The sequence below is a fragment of the Tachyglossus aculeatus genome, chromosome 3 (genome assembly GCF_015852505.1).
Source record: "Tachyglossus aculeatus isolate mTacAcu1 chromosome 3, mTacAcu1.pri, whole genome shotgun sequence".
In the NCBI taxonomy this organism is placed as follows: domain Eukaryota; kingdom Metazoa; phylum Chordata; class Mammalia; order Monotremata; family Tachyglossidae; genus Tachyglossus; species Tachyglossus aculeatus.
The window spans coordinates 62,100,607-62,127,823 of NC_052068.1; the positions used below are offsets into that span (position 1 = coordinate 62,100,607).

Sequence of the window (27,217 nt, forward strand, 5' to 3'; positions counted from 1 at the left end):
TATGGCAATGTTGGTTAAAAAGCTGCCCTCCCAATAATGTTGAACACTCAGATTAGCACGACAACTTGGTGATTTAAGTGCGGGTCAGAGGTTTATTTTGTTAAAGTTGCTGAGGGGGAATGCCCAGGGGCCATTTGGGTTTTGGTCCGTGACTTGTCTGCTGTGGAAATAGGCAGCAGCCGCCTTGCTTATGAAGGAATGCTGTTGTTTTTCCTCATTTTTCTTCATTTCCCAGAGCTCTTCAGTGATAAGAGTAACACCCACGAGTTTGTAAACCTAGTGAAAGAACTGGCCTTGCCTGGAGAACTGACCCAGAGCAGAAGCTATGACTTTGAGTTTATGCAAGTGGAAAAGCCGTACGAGTCTTTCATCGGAGCCAATGTCCGACTAAGGTACGGGTTTTCGGTGAGGTTCTTGAGCGGGCCCTCGGGAACTTAAAACAGATTCAGAGACCAGAAAAATTTTAAACCTCATCTTACCATTTCTTTTTTACGTCCCATGGGAATCCTCAGATTAGTTTCCTCAACCAGAATATAGTTCTAGCCGTTAAGTCCAAACCAAGAAAAATCCCACCCGGCCATGTTGTGGGGTCCCCTCCGTGAGCCTCCTGTGTGATACGTTGTGTGACAGTCTAATGCTGCCTGACAGGAAAGGCTGTCCATCCCTGCCACTTCCGAAAATCAATCAATCAATCGTATTTATTGAGCGCTTACTGTGTGCAGAGCACTGCACTAAGCGCTTGGGAAGTACAAGTTGGCAACATCATCATCAATCGTATTTATTGAGCGCTTACTGTGTGCAGAGCACTGCACTAAGCGCTTGGGAAGTACAAGTTGGCAACATCATCATCAATCGTATTTATTGAGCGCTTACTATGTGCGGAGCACTGCACTAAGCGCTTGGGAAGTACAAGTTGGCAACATATAGAGACGGCCCCTACCCAACAGTGGGCTTACAGTCTAAAATCACATCATAGGAAGTCTCGATTAGGATTTAAATTCAGGGCCCAACTTTCCTGTTTTGGGTCAAAAGTTTTCTTCCTTTTAAATGCCACTGACAGCATCAGAAGAAGAGGGAGCGTGGCTCAGTGGAAAGAGCCCGGGCTTTGGAGTCGGAGGTCATGGGTTCGAATCCCAGCTCCGCCCGTTGTCAGCTGTGTGACTTTGGGCAAGTCGCTTCACTTCTCTGGGCCTCAGTGACCTCATCTGTCAAATGGGGATGAAGACTGCGAGCCCCCCGTGGGACAAGCTGATCACCTTGTAACCTCCCCAGCGCTTAGAGCAGTGCTTTGCACATAGTAAGGGCTTAATAAATGCCATCATTATTATTATTATTAATGAGGGGAGGAGAGATTTTGAGAGAGGTATTTAATCGACGGGCGGGCGTTTGAGCGCTTACTGGATGCCGAGCCCTGTAACTAGCTGTTGGAGAGAGTTCGAGAGTCCAGCAGAGTCGCTGGACACGTTCCCTGCCCACAGGACACATTCCCTGCCCACAGTGAGCTTACAGTCCAGAGGGCTATGGGAATTCCAGAGATCTTTGTTGTATTTTAGGAAAAGCTTTGTCCCATATCATTATGAATAAATTGTTAGCAGGAGCAGTCCTAGCTACAGGAAAGTTCTATTTATTTACCTCCTTCCCCTCCCCACAGCACCTGTATAAATAATAATAATAATAATAGTATTTGTTAAGCGCTTACTATGTGCAAAGCACTGTTCTAAGTGCTGGGGAGGTTACAAGGTGATCAGGTTGTCCCATGTGGGGCTCACAGTTTTAACCCCATTTTACAGATGAGGCGACTGAGGCCCAGAGAAGTTAAGTGACTTGCCCAAAGTTACACAGCTGACAGTTGGCAGAGCCAGGATTTGAACCCACAACCTCTGACTCCAAAGCCCGGGCTCTTTCCACTGAGCCACGCTGTATATATGTTTGTACATATTTATTACTCTATTTATTTTACTTGTACATATTTATTCTATTTATTTTATGTGGTTTATATGTTTTGTTTTGTCATCTGTCTCCCCCTTCTAGACTGTTAGCCCGCTGTTGGGTAGGGACCGTCTCTATATGTTGCCAACTTGGACTTCCCAAGCACTTAGTACAGTGCTCTACACACAGTAAGCGCTCAATAAATACGATTGAATGAATGAATGAATATATCTTTGTACATAGTACTCTATTTTACTTGTACATATTTATTCTATTTATTTTATTTGGTTAATATGTTTTGTTTTGTCATCTGTCTCCCCCTTCTAGACTGTGAGCCCGTTATTGGGTAGGGAACATCTCTGTATGTTGCCAACTTGTACTTCCCAAGCGCTTAGTACAGTGCTCTGCACACAGTAAGTGCTCAATAAATACGATTGAATGAATGAATATATCTTTGTACATATTTAGTACTCTATTTTACTTGTACATATTTATTCTATTTATTTTACTTGGTTAATATGTTTTGTTTTGTCGTCTGTCTCCCCCTTCTAGACTGTGAGCCCGCTGTTGGGTAGGGACCGTCTCTATATGTTGCCAACTTGGACTTCCCAAGTGCTTAGTACAGTGCTCTGCACACAGTAAGCGCTCAATAAATACGATTGAATGAATGAATGATGTGCATTTAGCTTTAATTCTATTTGTTCTGACGACTTGACACCTGTCCACATATTTTATTTTGTTGTCTGTCTCCCCCTTCTAGACTGTGAGCCCGCTGTTGGGTAGGGAACATCTCTATATGTTGCCGACTTGTACTTCCCAAATGCTTAGTCCAGTGCTCTGCACACAGTAAGCGCTCAGTAAATGTGATTGAATGAATGAATGAATGAAAAGTAATACTGTGGCTTCTCTGTTTTTTTTTTTTATAATCCCCCTAGGGTAGGGGAAAAACACCTGAATTTGTCAGGGATCGTTTACCTGACAAAAAAAATAAAATTCATCTTGGAAGTATAACCTATTCCTCCCTATTTATTTTGTAGGTATTTTCTTAAAGTGACAATAGTAAGAAGACTATCAGACTTGGTAAAAGAATACGATCTTATTGTTCACCAGCTTGCTACCTATCCTGATGTTAACAACTCTATCAAGATGGAAGTGGGCATTGAGGACTGTCTGCACATAGAATTTGAATATAATAAATCCAAGTAAGCTCCAATTCCACATGCTGATCTTAAAGGGGGCTGGAGGAATGAAATAACAGCTTTAGTGGGAAAGCAGTTTAGAGCGCATTGTCTCGGAAAATGACATTAAGAAACGGTAATGTCTAGCCCTGAAATTTGAATTCTTTCAAGTACATCGCGGGTGCTATTTTTAGAGGGACACATGCAGGCAGTGTTTACGTGACTCTTTGGTAAAGGCAGGTGTAGCCTGGGATCATCTGGGGAGAGACTCCAACCCAAAGAATAGAATTATATAACAATTTTAATGTAGAAATGAGTTTAGAACTGTAATTTCAGCATTTGGGGAGGACCACTTGGGGCTTAGTGAAATCAAAATGCTCCAGAATAATAATAATAATGGCATTTATTAAGCGCTTACTATGTGCAAAGCACTGTTCTTTGAGCACAATCTGCACAGGGTGAGCACAATCTTATGCTTCAGGTTCCAGGAAGCGCTTTTAGGTCTTTAAAATGGAAACATTTAATGTGTCCTATACAGAAGTACAAGAACTTAGAAGCCCCCCCATAATGATTACTTCCCTCCCTCCGCCAACATTGACGGTAAAATGGTATAAATAAGCATCATTTTCTGCTGATTCAGATAAAACGTTATTTGTCCCGAATAACTGTTATATGTTTATTCTTAAAACGGATTAAATGAATGTCACAATGAACCTTTTCAATGTTTTAAATTTAAATTCAGAAGGCAGTTTAACTCGTTGGTTTAGCAGATTCAAATGTATCCCTTTTCCTAAGGTATCACTTAAAGGATGTGATTGTGGGAAAAATTTACTTCTTATTAGTAAGAATAAAAATCCAGCATATGGAGCTACAGCTGATCAAAAAAGAGATCACTGGCATCGGTAAGTTGACCCAAGAAGTCCAAATATCTTTCTGGGTACGTCTGCAGAGTTTGAATAAGGCTGTTCCTTTCCACTACAGAGTCTCATTTCGGTTGGATTTTGGAGTCTCTAAGTTTTCAGTAGAAAAACAATTCTGTATTTCCCAAGTATGGCACTTAATCTGAACGCATTTATCTTTCTGTGCTAAAATTACTGAATGTAAATTTTCCGCAAGGCATGTTTTCTATGCCTGGAGCTTCTGGAGAGAAGCTGTGCATATTATTTCTGTCCTTTTGGGCCCGTGATCAAGTTGCGTGTTCTTGAAATTTTAGAGTCAGAAGATGCACTTTCCCTTGGTCAGTTTCCACTTCAGTTCTGTAAGAGAGGAGGGATAGTGATGTACCTTCATATCGCGAGGATGTTATATTGTTGGTATTTGTTAAGCACTTACTATGTGCAAAGCACTGTTCTAAGCGCCGGGGGGAACACAAGGAGATGAGGTTGTCCCGTGTGGGGCTCACAGTCTTAATCCCCATTTTACAGATGAGGGAACTGAGGCACAGAGAAGTGAAATGGCTTGCCCGAGGTCACACAGCAGACACGTGGGGGAGGTGGGACTCGAACCCATGACCTCTGCCTCCCAAGCCCGCGCTCTTTCCACTGAGCCACAAAGTCGGCAGTGGATGGTGAACCCAGCAGAGTCAGTTTTAAACCGTGCGAATCGTCACCTTGGACTTTGGGTGGAACACAACAGCAGAGTTTGGGGACGTTAATGATGATAATTGTGGTGTTTGTTATAATAACAATAATAATAGTGGCATTTATTAAGCACTCACTACGTGCAAAGCACTGTTCTAAGCGCTGGGGAGATTACAAGGAGATCAGGTTGTCCCACGGGGGGGGGGGGGGCTCACAGTTTTAATCCCCATTTTTACAGATGAGATAACTGAGGCCCAGAGGAGTGAAGTGACTTGCCCAAAGTCACCCAGCTGACAACTGGGTGCCAGGCGCTGTACTGAGCGCGGGGGTGGTTACAAGATAATCGGGTCGGACGCAGTCCCAGGCCCACGTGGGGCTCACGGTCTTAATCCCCATTTTACAGATGAGGTAACCGAGGCCCAGGGAAGTGGAGTGGCTTGCCCCAGGTCACACAGCAGGCTTGTGTGTTCTTCCGACCACACGCGTCTCTCTGGATTCAGTGTAACGTGGTATTGGAAGAAAGAGCTGTGCCAATTTATGTCTCTCCCAGCTGTTAGAACAATCAATCAATCAATCAGTCGTATTTATTGAGCGCTTACTGCGTGCAGAGCACTGTACTAAGCGCTTGGGAAGTCCAAGTTGGCAACATATAGAGACAGTCCCTACCCAACAGTGCTTGAACAGTGCTTGGCATGTAGTAAGCGCTTCACAAATACCATCACCATCATTATTATTCTCTCACCAGGCCACACTTAGCTCTCACGGGCTATTTGACCTAAAAGAGCAATCCCTGTTTTAGGCAGTTTTAAGTAGTTGCCTCTTTACCTTCAGGGGCCTAGATTCAAGTGCTGAGTTTTTATCTTGTTCCTAATTTAAAAAGAAACCGATGTCATCTGAGTTTCCAGGGAGATGGTTTGGGTTGAAAACTAAACAAGAGGTCTGGTTAGTTTCAGAATAAGCTATGCTAACACTCTCCCAAAAGAGAATCGATTCTGGTGAGTAATGTCAGCTAAACCGTTACCAGAAGTGAAAAATGACTGTTTTGACAAGGAGAATGTGGCTTTGTTCGTTAGCTGGGCGGAAAACACAATGCCGCCTTCAGTGTAGCAGTTGTGGGTTGGTTAAGCTGGGTGTGAACAATCACCCCTATTGACCCTTCCCCACAGCACCTGTATATATGTATATATGTTTGTACAGATTTATTACTCTATTTTTTTATTTATTTTACTATTTTATTTATTATTTATATTATTATTTATATTATATTATATATTATTTATATATTATTTATTTATATTTATTTATTTATTTACTATTTATTTTATTTATTTATTCTATTTATTCTATTTTGTTAGTATGTTTGGTTTTGTTCTCTGTCTCCCCCTTCTAGACTGTGAGCCCACTGTTGGGTAGGGACTGTCTCTATATGTTGCCAACTTGGACTTCCCAAGCGCTTAGTACAGTGCTCTGCACACAGTAAGCGCTCAATAAATACGATTGGTGATGATGATGACCCATTGTTGGGCAGGGACCGTCTCTATCTGTTGCCGAATTGTACTTTCCGAGCACTCGGTACTGCGCTCTGCACACAGTGAGCACTCAGTAAATACGATTGAATCCATTCATTCGTTCATTCAGTGCAGAGCACTGTACTAAGCGCTTGGGAAGTCCAAGTTGGCAACATACAGAGACGGTCCCTACCCAACAGCGGGCTCACAGTCTAGAAGGGGGAGACAGACGACAAAACAAACCATGTGGACAGGTGGCAAGTCATCAGAATAAATAGAAATAAAGCTAGATGCGCATCATTAACAAAATAAGTAGAAGAGTCAATATGTACAAGTAAAATAGAGTAATAAATCTGTACAAACATCTATACGGGTGCTGTGGGGAGGGGAAGGAGGTAGGGCCGGGGGGGAGGGGAGGAGGAAAAAGGGGGCTCAGTGTGGGAAGGCCTCCTGGAGGAGGTGACTCTCAGTAGGGATTTGAAGGGAGGAAGAGAGTTAGCTTGGTGGATGTGCGGAGGGATTGGGGGCATTCCAGGCCCGGGGAAGGACGTGGGCCGGGGGTCGACGGCGGGACGGGCGAGAACGAGGCCCGGTGAGGAGGTGAGCGGCGGCAGAGGAGCGGAGGGTGCGGGCTGGGCTGGAGAAGGACAGAAGGGAGGGGAGGTGATGGAGAGCCTTGAAGCCGAGAGTGAGAATGAATGAATGAACTGACTGAATAAAACAGCATAAAAGACTTAATGGGGGAGGCCGACGGGGGGTAGTGAAGTCGAGATTCCAAAGACTCTCCCATTAATACCCTGTAAACCGTCTGCCCAGGCCCCAGTACTACCACGGAGACCGAAACGATCGCGAAGTACGAAATAATGGATGGCGCACCAGTCAAAGGTAACTTACCTTCCTTTTCCTTCACTGCTTTGGGGGGGGATTATGGTAGGAATGGCACCCGGACTCCGGGGGCCTAGGAGAGCTGGTCACCACCTTCTTGCCACCCGCCTTTCCCGGGGAGAAGCCCCCCAGCTCCGTGGGAGTAGAGGGAGGGCAGACGGAGCCGGCCGAGCAATTGAAGGGTGGCCCGCGGTTCGCAGTACTGTACTGGACACCTGGGAAAGCACGGTGGAGACTAGACTGTAAGCTCATTCATTCATTCAATGGTATTTATTGAGCGCTTGCTGTGTGCAGAGCACCGGACTGAGCGCTTGGGAAGGACAAGTCGGCAACATCTAGAGACGGTCCCTACCCAGCGGCGGGCTCGCAGTTTAGAAGGGGGAGATGGACGACAAAACAAAACATATAAACCAAATTAAATAGAATATGTACAAGTAAAGTAGAGTAATAAATCTGTACAAACATATATACAGGTGCTGTGGGGAGAGGATGGAGGTAAGGCCGTGGGGATGGGGAGGGGGAGAAGCTCACTGTGGGCAGCGAGTGTATCTGTTGATTGGTATACTGTACTCTCCCAAGCGCTTAGTACAGTGCTCTGCACACAGTAAGACCTCAATAAATACCATTCTGCCCTCGAGGGGCTTCCAGGCCTGAGAGTAGCGACCTGGGAGCTCGGCCTGCCCTCACCCTCCCGCCTGCCACTGGGGAGGGAAGTCTACTCAACCGGGTCGAGTGTGTCTGTTTATTGGCATATTGTACTCTCCCAAGCGCTTAGTACAGTGCTCTGCACACAGTAAGCACTCAATAAATACCATTCTGCCCTCGAGGGGCTTCCAGGCCTGAGAGTAACGAACTGGTAGCTCGGCCTGCCCTCACCCTCCCGCCTGCCGCTGGGGAGGGAAGTCTACTCAACCGGGTCGAGTGTCTGTTTATTGGTATACTGTACTCTCCCAAGCGCTTAGTACAGTGCTCTGCACACAGTAAGCACTCAGTAAATACCATTCTGCCCTCGAGGGGCTTCCAGGCGTGAGAGTAACGACCTGGGAGCTCGACCTGCCCTCACCCTCCCGCCTGCCACTGGGGAGGGAAGTCTACCCAACCGCGGAGGGGAAGTCTCAACCGGGTCGAGTGTGTCTGTTTATTGGTATATTGTACTCTCCCAAGCGCTTAGTACAGTGCTCTGCACACAGTAAGCACTCAGTAAATACCATTCTGCCCTCGAGGGGCTTCCAGGCATGAGAGTAACGACCTGGGAGCTCGGCCTGCCCTCACCCTCCCACCTGTACTGGGGAGGGAAGTCTACCCAACCGTGGAGGGCAAGTCTCAACCGGGTCGAGTGTGTCTGTTTATTGGTATATTGTACTCTCCCAAGCGCTTAGTACAGTGCTCTGCACACAGTAAGCACTCAGTAAATACCATTCTGCCCTCGAGGGGCTTCCAGGCATGAGAGTAACGACCTGGGAGCTCGGCCTGCCCTCACCCTCCCACCTGTACTGGGGAGGGAAGTCTACCCAACCGTGGAGGGCAAGTCTCAACCGGGTCGAGTGTGTCTGTTTATTGGCATATTGTACTCTCCCAAGCGCTTAGTACAGTGCTCTGCACACAGTAAGCCCTCAGTAAATACCATTCTGCCCTCGAGGGGCTTCCAGGCCTGAGAGTAACGAACTGGTAGCTCGGCCTGCCCTCACCCTCCCGCCTGCCACTGGGGAGGGAAGTCTACCCAACCGGGTCGAGTATGTCTGTTTATTGGTATATTGTACTCTCCCAAGCGCTTAGTACAGTGCTCTGCACACAGTAAGCACTCAGTAAATACCATTCTGCCCTTGAGGGGCTTCCAGGCGTGAGAGTAACGACCTGGGAGCTCGGCCTGCCCTCACCCTCCCGCCTGCCACTGGGGAGGGAAGTCTACTCAACCGGGTCGAGTGTGTCTGTTTATTGGTATATTGTACTCTCCCAAGCGCTTAGTACAGTGCTCTGCACACAGTAAGCCCTCAATAAATACCATTCTGCCCTCGAGGGGCTTCCAGGCCTGAGAGTAACGACCTGGGAGCTCGGCCTGCCCTCACCCTTCTGCCTGTCACTGGGGAGGGAAGTCTACTCAACCGGGTCGAGTGTGTCTGTTTATTGGCATATTGTACTCTCCCAAGCGCTTAGTACAGTGCTCTGCACACAGTAAGCATTCAATAAATACCATTCTGCCCTTACCCTCCCGCCTGTCACTGGGGAGGGAAGTCTACCCAACCATGTAAGGGACGTCTCAACCGGGTCATCGGGGTTGCTCGCTCCGAACCGTTGAGGGACGTAGGTTGTCGTAGACTGGGGAAGGTCCCCTTGTGGGCCAGGGGCCGGAGGAGCCTCAGTTTCCCCGTGGTCTCCTCGCACGCTCAGTACAGTGCTTTGCGCAGCATCCGCTCCTCATAATCGTCCAATGGCCTTCCATGATCTTTAATATTCATTCATTCATTCATTCAGTCATATTTATCGAGCGGTTACTGTGTGCAGAGCACTGTACTAAGCGCTTGGGAAGTTGGCGGCATCTAGAGACGGTCCCCACCCAACAACGGGCTCACAGTCTAGAAGGGGGAGACAGACAACAAAACCAAACACGTGGACAGGTGTCATTCATTCCATCGTATTTATTGAGCGCTTACTGCATGCAAAGCACTGTGCTAAGCGCCTGGGAAGTCCAAGTTGGCAACATCCAGAGACGGTCCCTAACCAACAACGGGCTCACAGTCTAGAAGGGGGAGACAGACACAGAACAAAACACGGAGACAGGTGTCAAAGCTGTCAGCAGCAAGCGCTCAGTCCAGTGCTCTGCACACAGTAAGCGCTCAATAAATACGATTGATGAATAAATACCATCGATTGATTAGCTGGGAATACCTAATTGAGTGCGTATTTGTGTGGGTAAGGAGCTAGTGTGTAGTTGGGCCAGGGTTCGGCAGTGTGTCTGTGGTTGTGTGACTCGGTGTGCGTGAATGATATTATTTTAGATGATATAAATATTCAGTCGAATGTATTGAGCGCTTACTGTGTGCAGAGCACTGTACTAAGCGCTTGGGAAGTGCAAGTTGGCGGCGTATAGAGACGGTCCCTACCCGACAACGGGCTCACAGTCTAGAAGGGGGGACACACACGCACAGACTCTCACATTTTTATCCAGTTTTCCTCTCTGGCCTTCAGAAAAGGAAAGCAAACCGGGCTCAGTGGCTTAGTCCAGTGCTCTGCACACAGTAAGCGCTCAATAAATACGATTGATTGAATGAATGAATGAATGAAAGAAAGAGCCCAGGGTTGGGAGTCAGAGGTCGTGGGTTCTAATCCCGGCTCCGCCACTTGTCAGCCGGGTGACTTGGGGCAAGTCCCTTCACTTCTCTGGGCCTCAGTTCCTTCATCTGTAAAATGGGGGGTCGGAAATGGGTCACAAAGTCCGTTTTGAGGTGATCCTCGGGAGGCGGCTCTGAGGAGAAGTGGGTTTTCTGAAGGAACGGCTGTAGTTTTGGAACCTGCTCTCAAGGGAATGGGGGACCACGATATATATTAGAAAAGCTCTGTTTGGCGTTAAAGTATATTTTTCCGCTTGACTACTTAAGAATCACTTTTTTGCTTCCCTTTGGTAGTCGGTGAAACTAAGTGTTGGTTACTAAAGGCTGTTAGAGAAGCAGCGTGGCTCAGTGGAAAGAGCCCGGGCTTTGGAGCCAGAGGTCGTGGGTTCAAATCCCAGCTCCGACACTTGTCAGCTGGGTGATTTTGGGCAAGTCACTTGACTTCTCTGGGCCTCAGTAACTTCATCTGGAAAATGGGGATGAAGACTGTGAGCCCCACTTGGGACAACCTGATCACCTTGTGTCCCCCCAGCGCTTAGAACAGTGCTTGGCACATAGTAAGCACTTAATAAATGCCATTATTATTATCATTATTATTATTGTTATTAATAAAAGTCCCCAATAATTTCTATCATATTGGACTCTATAGCAGTATTTTACCCTCCATTTTTCCAAACGAATATTTGGTTTTCTGAGAGTGTATACAAAAGTTAGGAAATGCCTGTACTGACGTTTGTACATATTTATTACTCTATTTATTTTACTTGTACATATTTACTATTCTTTTCATTTTATTTTGTTAATATTTTTTGTTTTCTTGTCTGTCTCCCCCTTCTAGACTGGGAGCCCGCTGTTGGGTAGGGACCGTCTCTATATGTTTTTTTTTTTAAATGGCATTTATTAAGCGCTTACTATGTGCAAAGCACTGTTCTAAGCACTGGGGAGGTTACAAGGTGATCAGGTTGTCCCACGAGGGGCTCACAGTCTTAATCCCCATTTTACAGATGAGGTAACTGAGGCACAGAGAAGTTAAGTGACTTGCCCAAAGTCACACAGCTGACAATTGGCAGAGCAGGGATATGTTGCCAACTTGTACTCCCCAAGCGCTTAGTCCAGTGCTCTGCACACAGTTAGCGCTCAATAAATACGAATGAATGAATGAATGACAAGCCCTCCCTCATAGTGCTTATATTTGTTCCAGGACCTAGCACTGGGGTTAAAATATTTTTGACTGTAATAGACCTGACCGTGGATTACTTCCAAATAAAAATGTCTGTTTTTTGTTTTTTTTTTGTTTTTTCCTTTCTTAAGGGGAGTCGATTCCCATAAGACTGTTTTTGGCAGGGTACGACCCAACTCCGACGATGCGAGACGTGAACAAGAAATTTTCAGTGAGATACTTTTTGAACCTAGTCCTTGTCGACGAGGAAGACAGACGGTACTTCAAGCAACAGGTGCGGTGCCAGAGCGGGCGGTGGTGGTGTCTACTGGAGCCCTGCCAGAACCCAAGCAATTCCCTGCCGGGTTGGAGGTGGGGAGTCTGATGCCGGGGAGGGCTTGGACGTTGGGGAGAAGAGGAGTCCTGTCCAGAGGCCCGGGAAGATTAAAGAGGGAAGGCTTTTAGCATCGCTTCCCCGCCTTAGCTTGCAAAACTAGTTTGCCCAGAATTGCTTTTAGCTTTTCCTGATCAATTCGCCCGCTGTTGGGTAGGGACCGTCTCTAGATGTTGCCGACTTGTCCTTCCCAAGCGCTTAGTACAGTGCTCTGCACGCAGTAAGCGCTCAATAAATACGATTGAATGAATGAATGAATTCCCTACACTCCACTCTGCAACTCAGAAGGGACCAAGTGTGCCCGTAGTGTTCTGCAACCAAAAGCCAAAATGGACCAGGATTGAACTTTCCCCTCATGTGAGGCTGGAGAAGGGAAACATCGTTTTGTGGAGCAACTTGTAGAATTACTTCACTCCCGTTCAGTCTTACCCTGTTGGACCTTTAAGGCCGAAGAAGTTTACGCCCACTCTGGAGCCGGAAAATCCACTCAGTCGTATTTATTGAGCGCTTACTGTGTGCAGAGCACTGTAGTAAGCCCTTGGGAAGTACAAGCCGGCAACATATAGGGACGGTCCCTACGCAACAGCGGGCTCACAGTCTAGGAGTCGTAGTCTAAATTGTAAATAGGAAAGCGGCGGACAGTGAAAGGTAGAAGCAGGAAAGGGAGGAGGAGAGAAACACTAAGCAATTCAGGACTGTAGGGAGAGAATGCAGAGCAAGGGAGGAATAGTGGGGCTGAGAAATAGAAGGGGGAAAGGGCCAGCAGTGGCACAGTGGGATGGGGGGGACTGTATTAGCTGTTCCTAAGCGCTTAGTACAGTGCTCTGCACATAGTAAGCACTCAATAAATACGATTGATGATGATGATGCAGTCTCTTCTCCCGCTGACTATCCCAAGCCGCACCAGGAAACCCTGGCACGTGTTCCTGTCGGCCGGTAGCCCAAGGAAAACCGAGGTTCCTGGTGTGAAGATTTTTCTAGCGCTCCAATGTTGAGGGGAAAGTCCTCTTGATTTTAGTAGTTTAATGGTAGAAGTCACTCAGTCAGCGGTATTTACCGAGCACTTGTTGTGTGCAGAGCACTGGACTAAGAGCTTGAGGAAGTACAGTCCAGTAGGAGCTTGCGGCTTGTGGTGGGGGGGGGGGAGATATTAAAATAAATTATGGATTTGTACATACTTGCAGTGGGGCGGAGGTGACTATCAAGGTTTTGAAGGGTTTGGATTCAAGTGCAAGGGAGAGGGAGTAGGGGGAGGCTTCTTGGAAGAGATGGGATTTTAATCTATCTTTGAAGATAGGGAGGGCAGTGGCCTGTTCATTCATTCCTTCATTCGTATTCATTCATTTATTCAATTGTATTCATTCAATCGTATTTATTGAGCGCTTACTGTGTGCACAGCACTGTACTAAGAGCTTGAGGAAGTACAATCCAGTAGGAGCTTGCAGCTTGTGGTGGTGGTGGGGAGATATTAAAATAAATTATGGATTTGTACATACTTGCAGTGGGACGGAGGTGACTATCAAGTTTTTAAAGGGTTCGGATTCAAGTGCAAGGGAGAGGGAGTAGGGGGAGGCTTCTTGGAAGAGATGGGATTTTAATCAGTCTTTGAAGATAGGGAGGGCAGTGGCCTGTTCATTCATTCATTCATTCATTCAGTCATTCATTCATTCATTCGTATTCATTCATTCAATCATATTCATTCATTCAATCGTATTCATTCATTCAATCGTATTCATTCATTCAATCGTATTTATTGAGCGCTTTCTGTGTGCACAGCACTGTACTAAGAGCTTGAGGAAGTACAATCCAGTAGGAGCTTTCAGCTTGTGCAGGGGGGGCAGATATTAAAATAAATTATGGATTTGTACATACTTGCAGTGGGGCGGAGGTGACTATCAAGTTTTTAAAGGGTTCGGATTCAAGTGCAAGGGAGAGGGAGTAGGGGGAGGCTTCTTGGAAGAGATGGGATTTTAATCAGTCTTTGAAGATAGGGAGGGCAGTGGCCTGTTCATACATTCATTCAATCGTATTCATTCATTCAGTCGTATTTATTGAGCGCTTTCTGTGTGCACAGCACTGTACTAAGAGCTTGAGGAAGTACAATCCAGTAGGAGCTTGCAGCTTGTGGTGGTGGTGGGGAGATATTAAAATAAATTATGGATTTGTACATACTTGCAGTGGGGCGGAGGTGACTATCAAGTTTTTAAAGGGTTCGGATTCAAGTGCAAGGGAGAGGGAGTAGGGGGAGGCTTCTTGGAAGAGATGGGATTTTAATCAGTCTTTGAAGATAGGGAGGGCAGTGGCCTGTTCATTCATTCATTCATTCATTCAGTCATATTCATTCATTCAATCGTATTCATTCATTCAATCATATTTATTGAGCGCTTACTGTGTGCACAGCACTGTATTAAGAGCTTGAGGAAGTACAGTCCAGTAGGAGCTTGCAGCTTGTGGTGGTGGGTGGGGGAGATATTAAAATAAATTATGGGTTTGTACATATTTGCAGTGGGGCGGAGGTGACTATCAAGTTTTTAAAGGGTTCGGATTCAAGTGCAAGGGAGAGGGAGTAGGGGGAGGCTTCTTGGAAGAGATGGGATTTTAATCAATCTTTGAAGATAGGGAGGGCAGTGGCCTGTTCATGCATTCATTCATTCATTCAATCGTATTCATTCATTCAATAGTATTTATTGAGCGCTTACTGTGTGCACAGCACTGTACTAAGCACTTGGGAAGTACAAGTCAGCATCATGTAGAGACGGTCCCGACCCAACAACAGGCTCACAGTCTAGAATGGGGGGACAGACAACAGAACAAAACATGTGGACAGGTGGCAAGTCATCAGAATAAATAGAAATAAAGCTAGATGCACATCATTAAGAAAATAAATAGAATAGTAATTGTATGTGAAGGAGGAGGGAGGGCCAGGCCAGAGGCAAGACATGAGCGAAGCGTCAGCGGCGGGAAAGAGGAGATGGAGATACAGCGAGTAGGTTGGCGGTGGAAGATCAAAATGTGTAGACTAGGTCGTGGTAATAATAATAATGATGGCATTTATTAGGCGCTTACTATGTGCAAAGCACTGTTCTAAGCGCTGGGGAGGTTACAAGGTGATCAGGTTGTCCCACGTGGGGCTCACAGTCTTAATCCCCATTTTACAGATGAGGTAACTGAGGCCCAGAGAAGTGAGGTAACTTGCCCAGAGTCACCCAGCTGACAGTTGGTGGAGCCGGGGTTTGAACCCATGACCTCTGACTCCAGAGCCGGGGCTCTTTCCACTGACACACGCTGCTTCTCTAGGGAGGGAGGGAATCAGCGGGGTAAGATAGAAGGGGGCGAGCTGACGAGCGCTTTAAAGGATTTCTGTTTGATGGGGAGGTGGTTGGGCAACCCCTGGAGGTTCCTGAGGAGTGGGGAGACGTGGACTTTTTTCTGGAAAAATGATACGGGCAACCGAGTGAAGGTAGGGACTGGAGCGGGACGAGATAGGAGGCTGATCATCATCATCATCAATCGTATTTATTGAGCGCTTACTGTGTGCAGAGCACTGTACTAAGCGCTTGGGAAGTACAGATTGGCAACATATAGAGACAGTCCCTACCCAACAGCGGGCTCACAGTCGAAAAGCTGATGGAGTCAAAGCGGGATCTAAGTGCCTGAATCAACACTCGGATGGAGAGGGAAGGGTGGGCTTTTAGCGATGCTACGAAGGTAGAACCGCCAGCACCATCATCATCATCAATCGTATTTATTGAGCGCTTACTATGTGCAGAGCACTGGACTAAGCGCTTGGGAAGTACAGATGGGCAACATATAGAGACGGCCCCTACCCAACAGTGGGCTCACAGTCTAAAAGGGGGAGGCAGAGAACAAAACCAAACGTACTAACAAAATAAAATAAATAGAATAGATAGGTACCCGGTGACGAGTTGAATCCGTGGGTCAGGTGAGAGCCGAGTCAGAGATTATGCCAACGTGACGGGCTTGTGAGACGGGAGGATAGAGGTGTAGGCTCCGGAGGGGACTGGGTTTGGGTGGGAAGATGACGACTTGGGTTAGAAATGAGCTTTTATGTAAAGTGTGGAACTCTATTTTCGGCTACCTAGATGGCCGAAGCGGTAATTCGGCGTTCCCCTGTCACTTTGGTTTTCTTCTAATTAAAAATCTCCCCAGTGCCTCTGACTGTGGGACGGTGCCTTGAGAGACACGGTAAATAATACTACGCCTTGGCGTTTCTCCCTAGGAGATTATTCTGTGGAGAAAAGCCCCTGAAAAACTAAGGAAGCAAAGAACAAACTTTCACCAGCGCTTCGAGTCGCCAGAGCCACAGGCCTCCGCCGAGCAGCCCGAAATGTGAATCGAAGGAGGAAGAGAAAACCCTCGCGAGGATTCAGTAGGTTAAAGATGTTTGCAGCCTGGAGGGAGAAAGAGGCCAAAATACCGTTTGTAATTGTCTTCCTTTATCTTACAGTGCTGCAGTTATTTTTACCATACTACTAAACATTCTTCAAGTCTGTACATACATTTACAAAACAAAGTGCTTTCTCAGAAACACTGGAACTTTCGTAAGCTACCGTTTTATACTGCACACTTTAATTTGATGACATGCACTCGGAGGCCCAAGCTTAATCCTTAGTTAAGTGTTTCCACGTGGGTAGGCTGGTATTTATGATTTTTGCTTTCTTAGAATATAGATTAGAGAGCTTCTCCCTTGACTCTTCTGTCCTTGATTGCCTCACGTCTGCAAACACAGCGCATCTGCATCCAGATTGTAGTAGAAAAGTTGGAATCGGACCTCCAATTCCCTGCCGACCTGGGGATTTGCAGCATCAGACGTTTAACCCTTATTGAGTTCTTTTAGAAAGCCTTACAGGGGATGGAGAAACGGCTTCCGTCTGTTTAAATGCCCCCGAGTCTCCCATTCCGTGGCTTCCCGGGCTTCCTGTAACCATCTTTCAGGAGGGTGAATATTTCCTAAAAAACTTTTTAAAGAAAAGGCGTGTTAGGGAACCACCACCAATCTCTTCTAGTTAACTTTCCGTTCGAAGTGCACCTTCACCTGCCAGGAGCCACTTCCCCTGATTTTCCTGGAGCCCTCCTGCAGCGGGGGAATAGATCTGGAGAGATTAGCAATTTCGAGTCTCTTGTAGTCATGAGGGCTTTTTTTTTTCCCCCTAATCAGATACATTAAGATAAAATTGCCCCGTAGAATAGCTTTTTTTCTTTTCCCCCCAATCTTCAAATTCATAGACAGGTCCTCTTGACTTCTCCGGGTGAAACTGTAGGGTGGGAGGCCCCCTCTGTCATCCAGATCTAGATAAACCCTGCTTTTTGCCAAACCGGGAATTTTAAAATTCCCAACTTAAAAAATTTCACAGCCGCATTAATCACACGGGTCGCCTTTGATTTTTTTTTTTTTTTTTTTTTTTGGCCGTCTTTAAAGTCGTCGGTCGAAAAACTCTAAAGAAAAAGGTTGCAGTTCAGCGCTCGTAAAAGCACGGGGCTCCGTTCTCAGATGCCCTGTATATGGTGGAGACGGACTGCGCGGAAATTACTTGCACTCGTGATTCCGTTTGTGCACTGAGACTTTTTATATAAACGTCAGTGCGCGTCTCGTCAGTCACCTTACTTTATGAGTAAGCTTAAACTAAATTTACATTTTTCTTTAAGAACCGTGGCACTTTTGATAAAGGCGTAAGCAACCTACTGTTCTTTCCCGGCAAAACGTTCTATATACAGTGGCCCGGAATACCTACTTTACACGTGGATTTCTCGGAGGAAAAAGAAAAAAAAAATTCAACTTCCCTTCTCATGTAAGTGCCTGTTGAGAATTAAGAAAAAAAATCCACAAATCCCCTCCATCCCTTTAAATGCCAAATATTTTCACGGTCACTTACGTATTGTAATCTAGAAATCATTCCAAGAGATTTTGAAAATGAATTGTATTTAACCAGCCTCAAATTGCGCGCCCATGTATAAAAATGATTTGAAACAGATATCGAGCTGCTATTTGAATGATTAAAAAGAAAAAAGCTGTATTCTCCAGAAGTCTCGTCTTTTGGATTCGGGGGGAAAGTTGATTTCAACGGCAAAAATCCAGACCAGTAAAAGCTGGCTGTAAAGACAGTTGAAAGAGCTAAGAAGTACATGTTCCTGCAAATGAACCCGCTGTTGGGTAGGGACCGTCTCTATATGTTGCCAACTTGTACTTCCCAAGCGCTTAGTCCAGTGCTCTGCACGCAGTAAGCGCTCAATAAATACGATTGATTGATTGATTGCCAACTTGTACTTCCCAAGCGCTTAGTCCAGTGCTCTGCACACAGTAAGCGCTCAATAAATACGATTGATTGATTGCCAACTTGTACTTCCCAAGCGCTTAGTCCAGTGCTCTGCACACAGTAAGCGCTCAATAAATATGATCGAATGAATGAATGAATGAACGATGGGTGTCAAGCCGAGCGGTACTTGAGGTGCTCTCCCTTCCCTCAGTTTCTCCTCCTACCCCCTCCATTTCTCTCTTTCCAAAGGCAGTGGGCAGATAAATAATTGGAGATGCTGCACAGCCGCAGTTGAGCACTTACCACCTGCCGGGCACTGTACTAAGCGCCGGGGTGGATACAGGCTAATCGGGTTGGACACGGTCTTCGTCCCGTATGGGCCTCACAGTCTTAAACCCCCATTTTCCAGATGAGGGAACTGAGGCCCAGAGAAGCGAAGTGACTTGTACTTCCAATTTGTACTTCCCAAGCGCTTAGTACAGTGCTCTGCACATAGTAAGCGCTCAGTAAGTACGATTGATGATTGATGATGATTTGCCCAAAGTCACACAGCTGACAGTTGGCGGAGCTGGGATTTGAACCCATGACCCTTTTAGACTTCTAGATGTTGGGTAGGGACTGGCTCTAGATGTTGCCAACTGGTACTTCCCAAGCGCTTAGTCCAGTGCTGTGCACCCAGTAAGCGCTCAATAAATACGATTGATTGATGACCTCTGATTCCAAAGCCCGGGCTCTTTCCACTGAGCCACGCTGCTTCCCATGTTGCCAACGTGTCCTTCCCTAGCGCTTAGCCCAGTGCTCAGCACACAGTAAGCGCTCAATAAATACGGCTGAATGAATGAATGAATGAATGAATGAATGCTTGGCACAGAGTAAGCGCTTAACAAAGGCCACTATTATTATTATTATGAAAGGCCAGTCCACCCCTACCACTCTTCCCAGCGCTTAGAACAGTGCTTTGCACATAGTAAGCGCTTAATAAATGCTATTGTTATTATTATCATTATTATTATTATTTCATTTTATTTTATTTTCCCTTGAGGGAGCAAGTGAGAGGTCAGGGGCACGTGATGGGGGCACGTGATGTGATGGGGGCACGTGATGTGGGCACGTGACCAACCCCCCTCCCTCCCGCCGCCGTCACCAGCGCGGGTCCTCGGCGATTCAGCCGCCCTTCAGAACGCCTGTATTTTTCCCCTTCCTCCCCCCCCCCGCCCCCCGAGACCGTCTGGTCCCGGAGGAAGAAAAAGACCCACACCGACCCCTTCTCCTCACTATATAATAGCTGTTGTTGGCTGGTGGGTACCAATCGGCCTGTTAGCGGGGGAATGGGTGGGCGTTCAGGCATATGGAGGGGCAGCCCGGGAGGGGGGGTCCTCGGGGACGTAGGGAACGTGGGGGAGGTTCTGCGCGTGCGCCGTGGGGGCCCTGTGGGTCCTCGGGGGCGTAGGTCACGTGGGGGAGGAGGCCAAGCGTGCGCGGTGGGGGCCTGTGGGTCCTCGGGGATGTCACGTGGGGAGGTTCCGCGCGTGCGCGATGGGGGCCCTGTGGGTCCCGTGGGGGAGGAGGCCGCGCGTGCGCGGTGGCGCCCTGTGGGTCCTCGGGGACGTAGGTCACGTGGAGGAGGGGGCCGCGCGTGCGCGGTGGCGCCCTGTGTGTCCGCGGGGGGAGGGGTTGGTCACGTGGGGGGAGGTTCCGCGCGCGCGCGGTGGGGCCCTGTGGCTCCTCGGGGACGTAGGTCACGTGGCGGGAGGAGGCTGAGCGTGCGCGATACCGTCCTGTGGGTCCTCGGGGACGTCGGTCACGTGGAGGAGGAGGCCGCGCGTGCGCGGTGGCGCCCTGTGTGTGTGTCCGCGGGGGCGTTGGTCACGTGGGGGAGGTTCCGCGCGTGCGCGGTGGGGCCCCGTGGGACCTCGGGGACGTAGGTCACGTGGGGGAAGGAGGCCGCGCGTGCGCCGTACCGCCCTGTGGGCTCTGGGGGACGTAGGTCACGTGGAGGAGGAGGCTGCGCGTGCGCGGCGGCACCCTGTGTGTCCGCGGGCGTAGGTCACGTGGGGGAGGTTCCGCGCGTGCGCGGTGGGGCCCCGTGGGTCCTCGGGGACGTAGGTCACGTGGGGGGAGGAGGCCGCGCGGGCGCCGCACCGCCCTGTGGGTCCTAGGAGACGTAGGTCACGTGGGGGGGTTCTGCGCGTGCGCGGTACCGCCCTGTGGGTCCTGGGGGACGTAGGTCACGTGGAGGAGGAGGCTACGCGTGCGCGGCGGCACCCTGTGTGTCCGCGGGCGTAGGTCACGTGGGGGAGGTTCCGCGCGTGCGCGGTGGGGCCCCCGTGGGTCCCCGGGGACTGGGTCACGTGGGGGGAGGGGGCTGCGCGTGCGCCGTACCGCCCTGTGAGGCCTGGGGGACGCAGGTCACGTGGAGGAGGATCCCGCGCATGCGCGGCGGCACCCTGTGTGTCCGCGGGCGTAGGTCACGTGGGGGAGGTTCCGCGCGTGCGCGGTGGGGCCCTGTGCGTCCGCGGAGGGGGGGCGGCGGGAGCGTAGGTCACGTGGGGGGAGGAGGCCGCGCGTGCGCCGTACCGCCCCGTGGGTCCCCGGGGGCGTAGGTCACGTGGAGGAGGAGGCCGCGCGTGCGCGGTGGCGCCCTGTGGGTCCGCGGGGGAGGTTCCGCGCGTGCGCGGTGTGTCTCCCTGCGGGTGTCGGCCCCTCCCCCTCTGTCCCTGAGCCATGTGGTTCGGCCGGTGGGCGCTGCTGTGGGGCCGAGGCCCGGGGGGCCCGGCCCGGCCCGGGGCCGCCGCCACCGCCATTTTGGGTTCCGGCCGGGCCCCTTCCTCACGGGCGTCACGGTCGGTGTCGTCGTCGTCGTCGTCGTCGTCGCCGGGCGGCGGTTCGAAGGCCCCGGACACGTCCCTGTTCGTGCCGCTCAGCCTGAAGCCGCAGGCCCGCGGCGCCCAGGGGGATGTCGGCGCCGAGCTCACACGGACCCTGGACAAGGGTGAGTCGCCTCACCCGCCGCCGGACCTCACGTCCACCCTCACGTGCCCACTCACAGCTTCCATCACTCACTCACTCATTCACTCACTCACTCACTCACGCATTCACTCCTTCGTTCACTAGTCCAGGGCTCAGCTCACAGGAAGAGCTCAATAAATGCGATTCACTCATTCACTCACTCACTCACTCACCTCCTCACTCATTCACTTATTCATTCAGTCACTCATTCACTCATTCACCCACTAACTCATTCACCCACTCATTCAGTCACTCATTCACCCACTAACTCACTCACTCATTCATTCATTCACCCACCCATTCAATCACTCATTCACCCATTCACCCACTAACTCATTCACTCACCCACTAACTCATTCATTCACTCATTCATTCACTCACCCACTCATTCATTCACGTACTCATTCAAGCACTCATTCACCCATTCACCCACTAACTCATTCACTCACCCACTAACTCATTCATTCGCTCTCATTCACATCGACCCTCACATGCCCACTCACAGCTTCGATCACTCACTCACTCACTCACTCACTCCCTCCTTCGTTCACTAGTCCAGGGCTCAGCTCACAGGAAGAGCTCAATAAATGCGATTGAATGAATGAATTCACTCGTTCGTTCGTTCACTCATTCACTCACTCACTCATTCATTCACTCATTCATTCACCTCCTCACTCATTCACTTATTCATTCAGTCACGCATTCACTCATTCACCCACTAACTCATTCACTCACTAACTCATTCACCCACTCATTCAGTCACTCATTCACCCACTAACTCACTCATTCATTCAATCACCCACCCATTCAGTCACTCATTCACCCATTCACCCACTAACTCATTCACTCACCCACTAACTCACTTATTCATTCACTCTCATTCACTCATTCATTCACTCACCCACTCATTCATTCACGTACTCATTCAATCACTCATTCACCCATTCACCCACTAACTCATTCACTCACCCACTAACTCATTCATTCACTCTCATTCACTCATTCATTCACTCACCCACTCACTCATTCACGTACTCATTCAATCACTCATTCACCCATTCACCCACTAACTCATTCACTCACCCACTAACTCACTCATTCATTCACTCTCATTCACTCATTCATTCACTCACCCACTCATTCATTCACGTACTCATTCAATCACTCATTCACCCATTCACCCACTAACTCACTCACCCACTAACTCACTCATTCATCCACTCATTCATTCACTTAGTCACTCATTCACCCACTAACTCACTCATTTATTCGTTCATTCAGTCACTCATTCACCCACTAACTAATTCACTCACCCACTAACAACTCACTCATTCACTCATTTATTCATTCATTCACCCCTCATTCATTCAGTCATTCATTCAGTCACTCATTCACCCAGTAACTCATTCACTCATCCACTAACTCACTCATTCACTCACCCACTAACTCACTCACCCATTCACTCATAATAATAATGATAGTACTGATGGTATTTGTTAAGCGCTTACTATGTGCAGAGCACCGTTCTAAGCGCTGGGGAGGATACAAGGTTATCAAGGTTGTCCCACGGGGGGCACACAGTCTTAATCCCCATTTTATAGGTGAGGTAACTGAGGCCCAGAGAACTTAAGTACTTGCCCAAAGTCACACAGCTAAGTGGCGGAGCCGGGATTAGAACCCGTGACCTCTGACTCCAAAGCCCGGGCTCTTTCCACTGAGCCACGCTGCTTCTCATCATTCACTCGCTCATTCACTTATTCATTCATGTACTCATTCACGCACTCACTCATTCATCCACTCATTCATCGTGGCTTAGTGGAAAGAGCCCGGGCTTGGGAGTCAGAGGTTGTGGGTTCTAATCCCGGCTCCGCCCCTTGTCTGCTGGGTGACCTTGGGCAAGACGCCTCACTTCTCTGGGCCTCAGTCACTGGCTTGGTACAGTGCTAGGCATCATCATCATCATCATCATCAATCGTATTTATTGAGCGCTTACTATGTGCAGAGCACTGTACTAAGCGCTTGGGAAGTACAAATTGGCAACACATAGAGACAGTCCCCACCCAACAGTGGGCTCACAGTCTAAAAGGGGGAGACAGAGAACAAAACCAAACATACTAACAAAATAAAATAAATCGGATAGGTATGTACAAGTAAAATAAATAAATAGAGTAATAAATATGTACAACCATATATACATATATACAGGCTGTATACTAGGCACATAGTAAGCGCTCAATAAGTACGATGGACTGGATGAAAATGGGGTTGAAGACCACTTCTTTGGGCCTCAGTTGCCTCATCTGTAAATTGGGGATAAGTAATAATGATGTTGGTATTTGTTAAGCGCTTAGTATGTGCCAAGCACTGTTCTAAGTGCTGGGGTAGGTGCAAGGTGATCAGGTTGTCCCACGGTCTTCCATCCCCATTTTCCAGATGAGGTACCTGAGGCCCAGAGAAGTGAAGTGACTTGCCCAAAGCCACACAGCAGACAAGTGGCGGGGCCGGGATTAGAACCCATGACCTCCTACTCCCAAGCCACGCTGCTCCCCTGATGAAGACTGTGAGCCCCATGTGGGACAACCTGATCCCCTTGTATTCCCCCCCCTCCTCCTCCCCAGTGCTTAGAACAGTGCTTGGCACGTAGTAAGCGCTAAACAGATACTGCCGGTATTATTGAGCGGTTGCTGAGTGCAGAGCACTGGACTAAGCGCTTGGGAGAGAAGCAGCGTGTCTCAGTGGAAAGAGCCCCGGCTTGAGGGGTCGGCGGTCATGGGTTCTAATCCCGCTCCCCCACTTGTCTGCTGTGTGGCCTTGGGCAAACCACTTCACCTCTCTGGGCCTCAGTTCCCTCGTCTGGAAAACGGGGGTTAAGGCTGTGAGCCCCACGTGGGACAACCTGATGACCTCGTGTCTGCCCCAGCACTTAGAACAGTGCTTGGCACATAGTAAGAGCTTAACAAATAGTATTATTATTATTATTGAGCGGTTGCTTTGGGCAGAGCACTGGACTAAACGCTTGGGAGAGCGCACTAAGCAGTGACAGTCCCTGCCCACGGTGAGCTCACTGTGTAGAGACAGCGTGGCAAGAGCGTTGTGGGTTCGAATCCAGCCTCCCCCACTCGGCTGCTGTGTGACCTCGGGCAAGTCGCTTAACTGTTCTGAGCCTCAGTTACCTCATCTGTAAAACGGGCGTTGGAGATTGAGCCCCCGTCCCACATGGGCTGTTGATCGTGGATCAACCCAGCACTTAGAACAGTGCTTAATTAATTAAATTTAATTTAATAACAGCATTTATTAAGCGCTTACTATGTGCAGAGCACTGTTCTAAGCGCTGGAGAATTTACAAGGCGATCAGGTTGTCCCACGTGGGGCTCACAGTCTTCATCCCCATTTTCCAGATGAGGGAACTGAGGCCCAGAGAAGTGAAGTGACTTGCCCAAAGTCACGCAGCTGGTGAGTGGTGGAGCCGGGATTTGAACCCATGACCTCTGACTCCAAAGCCCGGGCTCTTTCCACTGAGCCACGCTGCTTCTCATAGTAAGCACATAGTAAGCGCTTAACAAATCCAATATTATCGAGCGCATGCTGTATGCAGAGCAATACGGTAGAGTCGTTAGAAGCTTATAGTCTAGAGGAGAGCAGCTGCTGAACTCTGTAGCGCTGATGGTTTCTCCCAAAATAATAATGATAATAATAATAATAATATTTAACTGCTTATTATGTACCAGGCATTGTACTAAGGGCTGGGAGGGACAAGGTAATTGTGTTGGACACAGCCCCTGTTCCACATTCATTTAGTTATATTTATTGAGTGTTTACGGTGTGCAGAGCAATATGGTAAAGTCGTTAGAAGCTTACAGTCTAGAGGAGAGCAGCTGCTGAACTCCGTAGCACTGATGGTTTCTCCCAGAATAATAATAATAATAATAATAATAATAATGGCATTTATTAAGTGCTTACTATGTGCAAGGCACTGTTCTAAGCGCTGGGGGTATACAAGGTGATCAGGTTGTCCCACGTGGGGCTCACAATCTTCATCCCCATTTTACAGGTGAGGTAACTGAGGCCCAGAGAAGTTAAGTGACTTGCCCAAAGTCACACAGCTGACAAGTGGCAGAGCCAGGATTCGAACCCATGACCTCTGGCTCCAAAGTCCATGCTCTTTCCACTGAGCCACGCTGCTTCTCATAATAATAGAATAATAATAATAATATTATTATCATAATAATATCATATAATATAATATTATTATAATATAATGTCATAGTAATTATCATAATAATAGAATAATAGAATAATAATAATAATAATCGTATTTAACTTCTTATCACGTGCCAGGCATTGTACTAAGGGCTGGGGTAGGGACGAGGTAATTGGGTTGGACACAGCCCCTGTTCCACATTCATTCAGTCGTATTTATTGAGCGTTTACGGTGTGCAGAGCACTGTACTAAGCACTTGGGAGAGTAAACACCCTTTATTTATTTATTTATTTATTTTATTTGTACGTATCTATTCTATTTATTTTATTTTGTTAGTATGTTTGGTTTTGTTCTCTGTCTCCCCCTTTTAGACTATGAGCCCACTGTTGGGTAGGGACTGTCTCTATATGTTGCCAACGTGTACTTCCCAAGCGCTTAGTACAGTGCTCTGCACATAGTAAGCGCTCAATAAATACGATTGATGATGATGATGATGATTCCCCGCCCATAATGAGCTTACAGTTTGGCGGGGGGAGACATTAATATAAATAAACGACAGATATGTACGTAAGTGCTGGTGGATTGAGAAGGGGAAGAAGAAAGGGAGCAGGTCAAGGGGATGTGGAAGGGAGTGGGAGAAGAGGAAAGGGGGGTTTAAGTCAGGGAAGGCCTCCTGGAGGAGATGTGCCTTCAGTAAGGCTTTGAAGGTGTGGGGGAGAGTCATCGTCCGTCAGATTTGAGGAGGGAGGGCGTTCCAGGCCAGAGGCAGGATGGGGGCCAGGGGTCAGCGGCGAAACAGGAGAGATGGAGGCCCAGAGAGCTTGGCGTTAGAGGGATGAAGTGTGCGTGCTGGGTTGGGGTAGGAGAGAAGCGAGGGGAGCAAGGGGATTATCAATCAATCAGTCGTATTTATTGAGTGCTTACTGTGTGCAGAGCACTGGACTAAGCGCTTGGGAAGTACAAGCTGACAACATATAGAGACGGTCCCTACCCAACAGTGGGCTCACAGTCTAGAAGGGGGAGACAGAGAACAAAACCAAACATGCTAACAAAATAAAATAAATAGAGTAGATAGGTACAAGTAAAATAAATAAATAGAGTAATAAATATGTACAAACATGTATACGTATATACAGGTGCTGTGGGGAAGGGAAGGAGGTAAGATGGGGAGATGGAGAGGGGGGCGAGGGGGAGAGGAAGGAAGGGGCTCAGCGTGGGAAGGCCTCCTGGAGGAGGTGAGCTCTCAGTAGGGCCTTGAAGGGAGGAAGAGAGCGAGCTTGGCGGAGGGGCAGAGGGACTGGGGGCATTCCAGGCCCGGGGGAGGATTATGTGCTTTAAAGCTAAAGGTGAGGAGTTTTTGTTTGATGCGGAGGTGGATGGGAAACCACTGGAGTCGGTTGTCATGGCACGAACGTTTTTGTAGAAGAATGATCCGGGCAGCAGAGTGAAGTATGGACTGGAGTGGGGAGAGACAGGAGGCTGGCAGGTCAACAAGGACCTGTTGTTTGTTGTTGTTGTTTTGTTTGGTTGTCTGTCTCCCCCTTCTAGACTGTGAGCCCGCTGTTGGGTAGGGACCGTCCCTATATGTTGCCAACTTGTACTTCCCAAGGGTTTAGTACAGTGCTGTGCACACAGTAAGTGCTCAATAAATGCCATTGAATGAATGAATGAAAGGAGGCTGATGCAGAAATCGAGGCAGCATAGGATGAGTGATTGTTTTAACGCAGAACTGTTTGGATGGAGAGGAAAGAGTGGATTTTCGCCATGTCG

At 48.3% G+C, this 27,217-nt stretch overlaps 2 protein-coding genes across 2 annotated transcripts in view; both read left to right on the plus strand.

Moving 5' to 3' along the window:
• The window catches only part of VPS26A (VPS26, retromer complex component A), a 65,553-nt gene extending 47,551 nt beyond the window's left edge, over positions 1–18,002 (plus strand). Inside the window, exons 4-9 of the mRNA XM_038743943.1 lie at positions 236–392; positions 2,967–3,131; positions 3,903–4,009; positions 7,012–7,080; positions 11,721–11,863; positions 16,203–18,002. Of these exons, the coding sequence (XP_038599871.1) occupies positions 236–392; positions 2,967–3,131; positions 3,903–4,009; positions 7,012–7,080; positions 11,721–11,863; positions 16,203–16,316 (755 nt within the window). The 3' untranslated portion in view covers positions 16,317–18,002. The remainder of the gene's footprint in view (positions 1–235; positions 393–2,966; positions 3,132–3,902; positions 4,010–7,011; positions 7,081–11,720; positions 11,864–16,202) is intronic.
• A 3,068-nt stretch (positions 18,003–21,070) lies between these two features.
• SUPV3L1 (Suv3 like RNA helicase) overlaps positions 21,071–27,217 on the plus strand; it is a 67,121-nt gene continuing 60,974 nt past the window's right edge. Inside the window, exon 1 of the mRNA XM_038743771.1 lies at positions 21,071–21,229. The gene's annotated coding sequence lies outside the window, so the exon portion shown is untranslated. The remainder of the gene's footprint in view (positions 21,230–27,217) is intronic.